The 14,190-nt window shown below is 35.0% G+C and overlaps 1 protein-coding gene across 1 annotated transcript in view; it reads left to right on the top strand.

Moving 5' to 3' along the window:
• Positions 1-7,151: 7,151 nt before the first annotated feature.
• LOC145245779 (signal peptide peptidase-like 2A) overlaps positions 7,152-14,190 on the top strand; it is a 199,833-nt gene continuing 192,794 nt past the window's right edge. Inside the window, exon 1 of the mRNA XM_080107396.1 lies at positions 7,152-7,783. Within this exon, the coding sequence (XP_079963522.1) occupies positions 7,691-7,783 (93 nt within the window). The 5' untranslated portion in view covers positions 7,152-7,690. The remainder of the gene's footprint in view (positions 7,784-14,190) is intronic.

Genomic DNA, 14,190 nt, shown 5'->3' with positions numbered 1-14,190 from the left:
CATTTCCTCCCTTGGATAGTTGTAACTTCATGCAATATTTCAGAAAAATGTAATGAGTAGTCATTGAGAATTTTGGGAAAGAACGAACGAATGGACGAGGGTGAATTCTAAAGTCAGTGGACCAATAAAACGTTTAGGATAAAATAAATTTTATAAAATCATTTTTTTAACGGTTTCAAAATTTTATTGAACTTCGTTTTAAAATAATGACCAGGCGATCTTTTGTCCATGTTAGAATGATTGCTTTCATATCATTTATTGGTTGGTTTGAGTCACGTGATATCAACATACATGCAAATGACAATTTTAAGCTTTAGCAGTTTTCTTAGATGAAATTTTGGTGTTGAAAAGACAACAATTTATTTTTTCATCTTTTTGAATACAGTTTTCTTATGTTATGAAAATTGTGTTTGCGTAAATCATTTAATTATTCTCCTTTATGATAACTCGATATAAGAATGCTTTTTTTTTTTTTTTACACAATGATCACCACTTATCAAGGCCCGGAAGCCACTCAGGGATAAGGGTTATTGCAAGTACATTACGTTAGTGTGGAGATTTGATGAAGTGTTTACTTAAGGGGGTGGTTCATTAGGAATTTGTTAACGTTGGACTTGAACACATCCAAGTTGTAGTCCGGTGGAAAGCAGTCAGACGGAACAGAGTTCCACAGGCGTGCAGTTCTAAGAAAGAAGCTTTGTTCATGGAATCCGCGTTTTGATTTAGGCACAGATATAGAGTGGGGGAAATTTTTCACAGTGGATTCAGCTAGAAGGGTCTTTTTCGTGAAAGATTGGCGAGGGGGGACCAGAGATTGGAGTTCAGACGAGCACCTTCCATGGAAATAACGATAAAACAAGGATAGGCTCGCAACGTCTCTTCTGTGGGAGAGAGGTTGCAGGGTAGAGAAAAGGGCATCCCCCACTAAGCCATAAAGTCTATTTTGTACTCTGTCAAGGCAGGATAGGCTGTTTTTAGCAGCTCCTGCCCAGATATGGCAACAGTATTCCATCCTTGGACGTACTTGGCTTTTATATAGATAGAGAATTGCATCAGTAGTGAGATATCTTCTGGAGCGGTAGAAGGATCCCACCATCTTTCCAGCGACCTTGGCAACAGACTTGATGTACGTGTTCCATTTCAGATCAGGAGTAAAGGTCAAACCCAGAAGCTTGTCAAAACACGGAGCCTCACCCAGACGAGCTGAGAAGAAAACATATTATTTTAACATACTTTCAAAATATAGAAAATTTGAGACGATTGATCTCTTAAGTAAATAAGTTATATTTTGGGCTATAGGCAATTTTTAGAAAACAAATTAATTTCTTGGAAAAAATCCGAGAATTAAAAAAAAGAAACGTTGACTGAGAGTCAATGCTTAATTTTGAAAAATTAAAGACAATTTATTGTATTTACTTTCCTTGGAAAGATCCAAGAATGAGAAATGAATTAGTAACAAACATCATTTGAAGTTATATTTGGAGATAACCCAAATATAACTATTTTATTTTGAACTATTTTACAAATAATAACTATTTTATTTTGAACTATTTTACAAATAATAACTATTTTATTTTGAACTATTTTACAAATAATAACTATTTTATTTTGAACTATTTTACAAATAATAACTATTTTAAATAACAAAGATTGTGTCTGTTATTATTTAACGAAGGTTATATTTGAAGAAACAAAATCCAAACGTATCCTATATTAATTGATAATATTGGAAAATATTCCGAATATTTTGTATTTTAGTCAGGGAAGCTAAATATTTAAAAGTGTTAGTGAATTAAAATTCGTTTATCCAAACGAAAAACGAATAAAAAAGAACAAAGAAAATATATGTCCATTTATTTGTTTATTTTATTTTTTATTTTTATTTTTTTTATTACATTTTCACCTCAAACAAGGCACATTGCCACTGTGGTGTAGGGGGCTACTATCAAGGGCAGCAGCTACTGGGGCACTATGTTGGGATTTGGGCAGCAAGATGTCGGTTCACGTTACACTTGAACTTCTGCATGTCAGTACAGTTGGGGAAGCAGGGACCTGGAATGGAATTCCAAAGTCTAACGGTTCTGGGGAAGAAACTACTGGAGTAGAAAGATCTTTTACATCTGGGGATCTCTACTGTGTGGAGGTGGGATTTAGCTGCCTGTCGGGTTTGTCGAGGGTATCTACGTTGTGGGGGGCACAAGTGTCTGCAGTTCGTCAGAGTATTCACCATTAAAATACTTGTAGAACAGGCAGAGGGATGCAACGTTTCGTCGATGGAACAGAGGCTGAAGCTTAGATGCCAGTTCAGGGCCTATCAGATTAACGACTCTCTTTTGAACCTTGTCTAGGAGCGAGAGACTAGCAGCAGATGCACCAGCCCAAATGTGACAACAATACTCCATACATGGGTGAATGGTGGCCTTATAGAGGTACAGGATACTTTCCGGTGTCAGTAGTTTTCTAGCACGGTAGCGAGAGCCTACCTTTTCGCAGCGGCCCTGGCAATGCTTTCAATATAATTGTTCCAACTCATGTTTCCTGTGAACGTTAGGCCAAGCAGTTTGAAAGACGTACTCTCAGACAGGGAGTCACTGGTCATTACTATAGGTGGCAGAGAAGGTTTCTTGTAATTATTAAAGGAAACCAGTTTAGTCTTGGCAGCACTGAATGTGGCCATCCATTTTTGTCCCCATTCCACTACAGATTGGAGGTCATCCTCTAGTGTTTTTGCCATTTCTTTGGTTATGTGCCCATTTATTTTCCTGTCATGCCTGTTATAGAGTGTGGTGTCATTAGCATATATACCCATCTCAGAGGCAGTTTTGTCGGGGAGGTCATTAATAAATATTAGGAACTATAGAGATCCAAGGATAGACCCCTGAGGCACTCCCGCATTTATATCACACTGTTTAGATGTACGACCGTCGAGGACAACCTGGATTTTTCTCTTATCTAAGAAGGATTTAATTATGTTAAGTATTCTACCAGTGTTACCGCATAATTTAATTTCCCTGAGGAGACCCTCATGCCATACCCTGTCAAAAGCCTTAGATATATCTAGGGCTACCGCTCTGCCCTCCCCCGCTTTGTCCAGTGAATGGTATATAAGTTCAGATATTACAGTGAGGATGTCTGCTGTGGAACGGGCTTGTCTAAATCCATATTGTTTGTCAGTCAGAAGTTTAGCATCTGTAAGGTGACGGATAGAGCATGGTTAATTATGGTCTCAAATATTTTGTCGAAAAGTGGGAGGAGGCTAATGGGGGGATAATTTGATGGGTCAGTTTTTTCGCCAGAATTCTTGAATACTGGTACCACAGAAGCAGTTTTCCAACAGCCTGGAAAGCATGATTCATTAAGGCATTTGTTGTAGAGTTTGGAGAGAACTGGAGCTACTTCCGCTGAGCACTTTTTTAATAGCACAGCTGGGATGAGATCAGGTCCACATGCTTTTGAAGTGTCAAGGTTTTTTATGATAGCATGTACCTGAGCAGGGGTGATTTGTAGATCGTCTAGCGTGGCATCTGTCCACAAAGGAAAGTCAGGCAGGGGGTGGTTGGAAGGGTCCAGTGTGGAGTTTGAGGCAAACCGGCTGGCAAGCATATTAGCCTTGTCGGTTGCTGAGCAAACAACCTCGTGATTGTTGGTTAGTGGAGGAATTGTTGATTGCCCATTATTTACTACACTGTTGTAGATTTTCCAGAAGTTACGATTTCCTAATTTTTGTGCTTCGATGCGTTTTTTAGTGGTTTCAGTAAATTCTCTCTTAGCTGTCGCTATTTCTTTCTTAACGTTATTTCTAGCTTCTATATACTTATGTCTGTTTGAACTGGACTTATGTCGATTAAATCTGCAGTATGCATGCTGCCTTTGAGCAATGGCAGTTGCGCAAGTAGAAGTAAACCATTGGGGAGAGTGGGGCTTGCTATAAAATTTGTGGACTTCATAGTTGTTGTTTCACTACGTTTCGATCAACTATTCCTGTGGCCTTCTTCAGGTGGTCAACCGTAACAGGATAGGAATGCTGAGCCTTTTAACTGTATCCTCAGTAATTACTGCCTTCCATAGTTGTTGTTGTCTCACTACGTTTTGGCCAACTAATCCTTTGACCTGCTTTGGGTAGGATTGAAACTTCTATCTTAAGACAATGTTCACCTGGAACCATAGAGATTCAATGTCTCTATCCACTGTCCCATGAGTCCCGAAAAAATGTTTTCGTATATTGAATTTAATGTTTCCAGCCCAGAAATTATTTCTTTACTAAAGAAAAGGAGAAATTATTTAAAAAAATATTTATACAATATTATTAGGTTAGGATATAAATATTTTAATTTTCAGAGTATCAAGTAATATTCTATTATTTATTGCTTGAGAAAAAAAAAGAAATGCATGAAATCCAGATTTGCCCAAGATTCGAATTTCGAAGCAACTCTTTCCATTAAGAACTATTTTCTTGAATTTGTCCTCAGTCGTGCAAGATTTAAAAAAAGAAAGAACTGTTTTCCTGAAATTTTTGTTCCCAGTCGTGCAAAATTTCCAACAAAAAAGATTCCTTTAAAAAAATTTGCCAATTTGCCAATGAGAACTTTTGAACAAATTTTATAAAAAATAAAAACCCACACAAGACAATTGTCTCTTGAAAAAGTAAAAATTATTGTAAAGTTTAAACTGTGAGTATTATGTTACCTTTTTCTTTTTACAAATGACATATGGACAAGTATGTATCGTAGCCGCGCTGTCGACATGGCAAATGACGGTGGGATCTATTCAAACAGAATAATGGCGCGCAGCGCATGTATGCTCTCCATCTGTAAAACCCAGTTGCACGCACGGCAGAGTAAAGATCATTTCAGCTACGCACACATCGCCTTTCTACACCCACGCAAATTCTGTGGGCATAAAAAATAAAACTCTGCCTTTTCACGAGGACGTCTTCCAAAGCACCTTACGTCACAACGATGTTGTTTTTTTCATCCAATTGATTATGAAAAAAGCAAATTTAAAAAAATATCTTTTTCAACAATTTTCATGGAGCCGGTTTGAAATCTATAAAAAAAGCATTTTGAACCAAAACCAGTCAGTCGACCCCAGCCAGCATGCGGTAAACAAACAACGCCGATTCCATCCACAGGATGTTAAATGAATGCGCACCCGATAATTAATTCTCCATGTGGAGATGGACTCTTTACCCTTTTCTGATTCTTGGCTGAAGTAAGCGATGGACTTTTATATTGTTTAATTATTCCTAAAAAGGACTGGTTATTTTTAACCTAGGAATTTGACTTTTCCTGTTTCATTTCATAAAGAACATTTTATTATCCCAATCGCAGGAACTTCTTCTACGGCATTACATAAGGAACATTTTATTACCTCAGTCGCAGGAACTTTTTCTACTTTATTACATAAAGAACATTTAATTACCTCAGTCGCAGGAAGAGACTCTCAATTAAGAAGAAACTTTCTGGTCTTCTCTGATTCACTTATTTACGATTTTGAGAAAATAAATTTTGTATAAAATTTATTCCCCCGTCTCGGTCATCTTTGTTTGATTGTTCAACTCCATTTTACCACATATTTTTATTTACTTTTTATTTATTTATTTATTTATTTTATTTAATTTGTTTTGGAGGTTGCGGGACTAAACATCTGTATTTTTTTTTAGAGTAGGTCCACCTCCACAATTTTCGTTTAAAGGGCGACTTTTATGGGTTTTCGACTATGCTGAATATGAAAATCACATTGAAATTTTGCAGAAATAAGTAGTTGTCGAGATATAAAAAGTTGGGTTATGCATTGTATTCTTTGGCAGCTAACATCGACACCTATCTCACAATATATACATTGTCAATCCTATTTTTTTTCTTTATTTTTAATAAATTTCTAATTTTTGACGTACAATCTATTTTGTCATTTATTTATTTTATTACAGAGAAAAGACATGGGCACATCTTGTATTATTATTTTTTTTCCTCAATGTGTGGGAACATGATGAGAATTAGCAGCGAACCGGATGTTAACGCATCCACCATGAGAGACAAAATGAAAAATCGTCTTTTGCACATGGCTCCACACATCGCTTCCGCTTGGGAAGAAAAAAATAAGATAACCACAAAATAATTATCGACCAATGGCAGAGCTCCGTGCCCAAAATAAACACCTCAAATATCGCAGTCACTGGGAGCCAGTTTGCCACTATAAAACGAGGGTTTTTAGGGAACCACGAGAGAGGAGGAAAAAGAAGACGAAGACGCCGGGCTGCTAGCTGCTGATGAAAAAAGTCACCCGCTTTCCAGTTACAAGCCAGGACACGCATCACCGACAGCAGGATGATCGGCCGACCCCTACCACATCCATCGTCCAAAAGATAAGTTACGTTTACAAACATTCATTCCTTGTCAATTCATACATACCTACAAACGTTTTACGAACCTTCATTCCTTGTCAATTCATACATACCTACAAACATTTTACGAACATTCATTCCTTGTTAAATTGTACATACCTGCAAACATTCTACGAACATTTCACCGTAATACAAACTGTCAAATATCTCCATCGGACAATCCCTTCTTCGTTAAATCACATTCCATCCTACGAACACTTCACCTCTTCTAATACAAACGGTTAGTACTAAATAAAATCGGCTCTCAACCTTCAATATTCGTCTGTCTTTAATTATATGGAGTCAGAATCTACACACTTCCAACGTTGTTCATTTCATGTATTCTTGGTTGTGACCTCTATGGCACCCTTCCCTATCTCTAATCCTTTTTATAAATACCGAGGCCATAAATGTCTCATAAACAGCATAAACTATAAAACACACGAAAAGTGCAGCAGTGCAGCTGTCCACCAAGGAATGACAAAATTCAATAAATTCTATGCATCTATTTTTATCTTATTATTAAATATAGTTATCATGGACCACTAATGGCTATGAACCAGTGGAACCACTGGCACTGGAGCCACTGGACCAGTGGACCAAACCACCAGTTGAACTTCTGATGTAAGTCTCTTAACATACACACCTAAAATGTACTTTTACCAAAAATGTTTTAACGTCATTCGCCTTCTCCTCTTACTTCTGTTAACATTCACCCTTTAGTTACGTCATTTACCTTTTGTGACATCGTCAGTATGCACGGTGACATGCAAGCATTAAAAAAAAAATTGGAATCAAGAAATTTTCGATAGGATAGTAAAAAAGTAAAAACAATAATTTACATGTCACATAGAAATGAAAAAAATACACGAGACGTCGCAGGATGAGATCATAATAAAAGCGAACGCGCAAAACTCTGTAGATCTGGGTTCAGAGAGTTTTATTTGGTTACAAATAGAAGCATTTCATGATTCGCAACAAAATGGACGATAACTCTATTAGAAAACGCAACTACTGTCGGCGTTACCTCCCCTTGATGGTCACACGCTTTTTTTCGCACTTCCTTCCGCTAATATCAGAGGAGCTTGTTGGGGGAACTCGTCGGCTGATGCGACCCACAACACTCGAGATTTCCAGTCGTGGACACGGAGAGCAGCGTAAAACACAATAACACCAGTTGAATATATACTCCCGCCTCCTTAGCTCTATTTTTTTGTTTTTGTTTTAGAATCTATGAACAATCGAGTGAGTTGTTTTGTTGTTAGAAATTAAAATAATTCCTATTTGTTTTTACCCGTAAAAGAAAAAATGTCGGGTTCACGTCATTGTCGAACTTTTCTATCAACATCGTCGATTTTTGGATTATGTCAGATTTTAATTTGGATTTCATCATTGGGAAAGGTTTGTCAATAATGAGTATTTATTTACCTTTTTCTTTTCGTTAAAAAAAATGTAACCCATTTTAGTACTTGTGCAGTCTATCGACCCTACTAGACTACTATTTATTTTTAGATATAATTTTCAGATTAAATTTAATTTTTACATTTTTTTATTTGTTATTTATCTTTATTAAATTGTTAGCTGAAAATACAGTATAGTTAACAGAGTCTCCTCCTCGTGTTATGAATGGCTTTCTAAATAATATTTCAGAACGGTCTGTAAACTGAACAAGTACCCCCCCCCCCGCAAAAAAAAAAACAATCAACGTGAATCTTTTTAATACACAAATATACAGATAATCAATTGATGAAATAAGTACTTATACAGAATACGAATGGAAGTATTTTTAAAAGATAGGTTTTTCGAGTTAAATTCAAGTCTTACGGTATCTTTTGCTTATTAAATTGTTAGGTGAAAGTACCGAATAGTTACAAAACATCCCCTCTCTATGTTAAGAGTGGTTTCTAAATGTTATTTCAACACGATCCGTATTCTGCTGATGTACCACGAAAGAAAATTTACAAATTTAATTAAATTATTGGTACTAGTGCAGAGAGTGGATCCGGACGTAAATAATAACGTTATTTAAAAAGCCATTCTTAACATGGGGAGGGTGTTTTGTACCTATTCTATACTTCAACTTTACAATTGAATATAAAAACATATAATAAAACTTTAATTAAACTTGGAAATACGATTTAAAAAATAGCGCGGCAGCCGCGGCACTATCACCAAATTATTAAAATTATTAGGGGGGGAAAAAAAACAAAAAAACACACACACACACACAAAAAAAAAATAACAATCGATTAAAATTTCTTGTTTACGAATGAACCGAAATGCATTCTGGTGGATTTCATTTCGTAAATAAATTAGTTTTTAATTACAGATTTTTAAAGATTAGTTTTTAGCATTTATTCAATAAACAACCGACTAATAGTAAATTATGTGTCAAATAGTGACGATACGATGAACAAGCAAACGCGAGAAGTAATCACAGTAATTCAGATAGAGATTATTGTTTATTTTATTTTTAACATGAACATAACATTAACGGCTTAACGATAATCTGAGTTAAGCTTCGTTACAAGTGAACAGTAATGCAAGGCCAAACCAAGAAAAGTTGAATGAACTTGACTTTTAGCGGTCCTAAATACTTTATTGTAAAGTATTAAAAAAAAAATGTAGTAATCTTTACGATTGATGTTTCCACTTCATTTCCGGTTGCTCCTTTGTTTTTAATACTTTACGGATTTTTTCCTTTTTATTGTTAGATGAAATGGTGCTTATTCAGATTGGCACTTGTGGCGGCGGTAAATAAATAAATAAATAAAAATAACTTCATAACATTTTTAAAAAGTGTAGAAACACTTCAAACATTGGGGGACGGGGCTTAAAATTTATAAGGCCACAATATTTTTATTTATTTTTTATTATAACATTTGCCTTAAAAGGGTCTCGCCGTTAAATATTAATCATTTCTTGATATTTTTAAGGCTGTTAACACACACACACACACACACACACACACACGCAAACAAGTGAGCGCACTCTGCCACTCCACCTTATATTTTTCATTTCGTCTTTTCTCAACGGATTATCAATTTGACACTAATCCACCATATTACTAAAAAAGCAAAAATTTCAATATTTGTAAGGAGTGCTCAGTTTCTAATACAGCGTTCGTTCCCCCATATTAGAACCATTCGACGAGAACATGCGTACGCTTCTTATGTGAAGGATTGTTCATTTATCAATCTAAGGGCAATGATATTATCTTTATTGGTACTAGTGCAGAGAGTGATCCGGACGTAAATAATAACGTTATTATTTAAAAAGTCATTCTTAACATGGGGAGGGGGATGGTGTTTTGTACCTATTCTATACTTTCAACCTTACAATTGAATAAAAAAAAAAAACTATCATAAAACTTTAATCAAACTTGGAAATACGATTTAAAAAATAGCGCGGATCACTCTCCTCTTTATTATCCAATGTATTTCGTATTGTTTTCACTGGTTGCCATGTTTTTCTTTTTTTTTGCGCGCGCGTGTGCATTCAATTTTTGCGCGCATTTTTACGATAAAGATTGAACACTTCTGCTATGTCAATTTAGTAGATGTGATTGTTTTTAGTTGAAATTGACAAATGTCAGATACCATTGCTTTTTTTTTTTTTTAATCGATTTTTTCGTTTTCCGAATTTCGCTATTATAGTGTTTGCACCTTAAGTACTTATAAAAATATTTCTTTCACAACTTTTTTCTCGGTAAAAAAACAGTAAATAACTATTATCTTAAAAGAAATATTGACAACTTTTAATTTTTAACACTTCTTGCATTTCCACAATAAGAACAGCTAAAATTAAATAAAGTTTCTTATCTATATATTAATACCGTAGTACCTTTAACGTACGTATGTCACGGTTTCGAGATTATAAATTATTCCACCGGGAGATTCTATTTATTTAAAAGGAGGATAGAGGGTGTTAACATGCTACGAACATTACATTATTAGTATATAAACACGCTAATTTAATGTTCGTAGTAACACACTTTCTACCCTCACCCCCCAATTTTTTTTTTTTTTTTTTTTTTTTTAAATTGATGTCGCTTTTGGTCCGTACGCGAAACTAAAATATACTTTCTTGGTCTTCTGGCTAGGATCCAAGGGTTGTATCTGTTCTGTCTAAAGATGGTATAATATCACGGGGTTTCTCTTCGCGACGGGCGTCCATACAATGGAAATATGTCATAGACTCCTCCTACAAGGATATTAGTGAAGAAGAGACGATTCCAATATTTTTCCTGATTCCGATATAATTACCAATTCCTTTCTTAATTCCTGATTCCGAAAATCTCTAAATATTTAACAATAGAGTTTTTATTCCCAATTACCGTAAAAACACGTGTTAAATATGCATATATTTTCTCAAGCGTAAAAGTACACACATGTGGGATGATCTATAGATTTTAGGGTGCTAATGCAGAGAGTGATCCGCGCTATTTTTTAAATCGTATTTTCACATTTAATTAAAGCTTTATGTTTTTTATTCAATTATAAGGTTAAAGTACAGAATAGGTACAAAACACCCTCCCCTCCACATGTTAAGAATGGCTTTTTAAATAATAACGTTATTATTTCAGCACGGATTACTCTCTGCATGAGTACCGATTTTAGTTTTACTGATAGTTTAAAATCAAATATTTATTTTATTATTACTACCAGCAGTGGAAGATTTTGCTTTAAACACAATTGAAATAAAAGACAATTAAAAGAATCGTGTTTGGCATTGGAAAGTAGGCACAAATTTTTCCGATACAGTTGTTCCGATTTTTCCGATTAATCGTCCCAACAGTAAAGGATATTGGAGATAAACCGTAATAACCAGATATATTCAAGGGCTAATATAATATCACGGGGTCTCTATTCACACTGAACTTCCACGGAATGCCTAGCAACAATATAGATGCCGCTGTAGTATTTTCACAAGTCTCGCTAGTAAACAATAAATACGGCACAGCAATAGCATATCTCGCTTAATGTATTATACTCCATTCTTTCTTTCCGCAAGATTGTGAAGGAAATTTGGAATTATTAAATATTATTTTGAGATAATGAAGGTGTTTCTTTTCAGTTAACTTTAAATCGGTTGGGTGTTTACATTTTATCCTCCTTCCGGTTTCACTAAGAAGCCATTTTGAGAAAAAAAAAATGTGTGAAAATCTCGCTTACTTAATCATTATTTACACATTTCAAGTGTGTTTCTTCAGATTACATGCGTAATACTAAGTAGATTTTAATTCGAAATGGTTCATCATTATAACCCAACAGAGTTTACACCATTCCTGTAATGACCTGTTCTGTGACAATAGCGGTGTAATGTTTGTTCTGTATAGTTCTAAGAGGTCCATCCTTCCAGGCTTTGCCTTCTCTCTTTTAGAAGGGATTAGTTGTTAATCGCTGGGGAATACTGATAGGGCTGCACAAGCATCTTTTGCATGGCCAGATCGCTCCTCTCCTGGGGCGCTGACTTTTCAATTCCATTTTCCAGCCTTGGTGCCATATTTCCCACAGTGTAGAGAAATAAATACATAGTCTAATAATCTATTATATAAATCTCACCTGTCTGTTTACGTATGCCTAAAACTTTCGACAGAGGTAACGGGTTTTTGCAAGATTCGTATTGTTTTGAAGCCAGACCCTTCAGACGACAAATATCGAAAAAATTGGCTGAAAACATTAACTCCTTCACCCTCGACTGGGCACTTTTCTTTAAGGAGGGGCCGCTTTTTTCACCGATATTTTCGAAAGTCATCCCCTCTTTTTGATTGACTAGCCTTAATTTAAACCTTCGCCACTTCGTGTTTGGCGATGGATGCAATGGCAAAGATGTAGCCTGCCTGCCTATTACCACTTTTTTTTCTTAACACACACTTCCAAACACTTGGGCAACGCCGGGCACCCAGGCTAGTCTATAATATACATCTTACCTGTCTGTTTCAATGTATGTATGTATGTTTGTATGCATAAAACTTTCTACAGAGACAGTGGATTTTCATGAGATTGGTATTGTTTTGAAGCTCGACCCTTCGGACGACAAATATCAAAAAGTTAGCTAAAAACATTAATTCCTACACCCTCGACTGGGCATTTTTTTTTACAGGGAGGAGTCGCTTTATTCACTGATATTTTCGAACGTCATCTCCTTTTTTCGATTGACTAGCTTTAATTTAAACCTTCGACACTTCCTGTTTGGTGATGAACACAATTGCAAAGATGTCAAGTTTTTTTGTTTTGTTTTTTCACTTTCTTTTCCTCCTTTACGGTACGGGTTTCGGTTTGCCTGACTACTACCACTTCTTTTTTTTTTTTTTTTCTTTTTTGCTCAACACACACTGCCAACCAGTTATGCAACGCCAGACACCCAGGCTAGTATTTAATATATATTAGGTTGGTGCAAAAATAATGGTTTTATTATGTTGAACTTCAAAAATCATTATTTTTGCACCAACCTAATATATATGAGTAGTATAAGAAGGCTATAGCAATGCAGGGAACAGAGTGTTGAGGTTGGATGACCTATGGACAAATGAAAGGAGGTCTTATAATTTTTTTTTTTTATCTTCGTATATCCATTTATTTTCCAAAACAATCACAAATACAAATCAGTAAATGTGAACTTACTGTTTGGGATAATCGAGTTAGTGAAGTCCTTAATATTTCGAGAACCACATCTCTTTTTTTCAAAAAGAAAAGAACCAAAGAATGTTGTTAAAAAAAAAAAAAAAGGAGCAGGGATATCGTAAAACCGGAAGTGGGGTAAGTTGAGCTGTCAAACAGTAATAGGATTTGCTTATTAATTAGTTTGGTATTTTAATCCTTGTTTCCTTATCTATTATCATCGTTATTATTATCGTCGTTTTTGCTCTTATTTTTATTTATTGTTTGGTTTAATTTTAGATAGGCACGGCCAAAAAATGGAAGAAAAAGCTATTTTTTTTAACAAATTAAAATCTATTATTCTTGAGCTATCTTTTTTTTTTTTCTCCAGAAAGATAAAAGCCTGAATTTTATCATATGGAAAGCAGAATAATATAAAACTGTTTCTATTTTTAATAGAATTTTAAATTTTCCAAAAAAAACACCATTCACCACCATTTTTAAAAGGTTATTGAATCAATTTTTTTTTTTTTTGGGGGGGGGTCTAAATAAGATGATTTGCTATAAGAATATGCAAAAATATTATAACATAAGTACTTGAATTTCAAATAATTCCATCTTATCTCGCTCTATAGATTTCGTGTGGCAAAATTAAAAAATCCAAAATTTAATGATATTATTTTTGGGAAAAAAAAAATATATATATATATATGGTAGCCTTTACAGGACTAAATGAAGTTCATTTAGTCCTGTAAATTGCCATGTATTTTTGATGTTTGTTTTGACGATTAAGTGAAGAATCAACTTTATAAGGGTTTAATTTTTTTTTTCATAAGCAATATATATATATATATATATATATATATATATAAATATATATTTATGTATTGCATACATAACTCCCAAAGTTAAGAAACAATGAGGCTGACTAGTATCGGATGGGTCACCATCTTGGGAATCCTAGGCGCCGTATGTGTTGGAGACAACTCCAGCATCTTATCACGCTTGGTTGTCTTAACCCTGTCTTGCCATCAGGACCAAGTGTTTCTGAACGAGAGTGTGGTAGATGCAAGTCCCCCATACTTTAAACTAAATCAAACGCAAGTCACAGCATCATCAGATAGTTGACAAACCAGTGATGTTCTTATTCACTTGCTCCCCAGGAGGGCAGAGTTAAACACAATATCGTTTTTTAACGTGGGGAAA

This window comes from Euprymna scolopes, chromosome 23 (genome assembly GCF_053919585.1).
Source record: "Euprymna scolopes isolate OS-2025 chromosome 23, ASM5391958v1, whole genome shotgun sequence".
In the NCBI taxonomy this organism is placed as follows: Eukaryota; Metazoa; Mollusca; class Cephalopoda; order Sepiida; family Sepiolidae; genus Euprymna; species Euprymna scolopes.
This window is presented reverse-complemented; position numbering and strand designations above follow the sequence as displayed.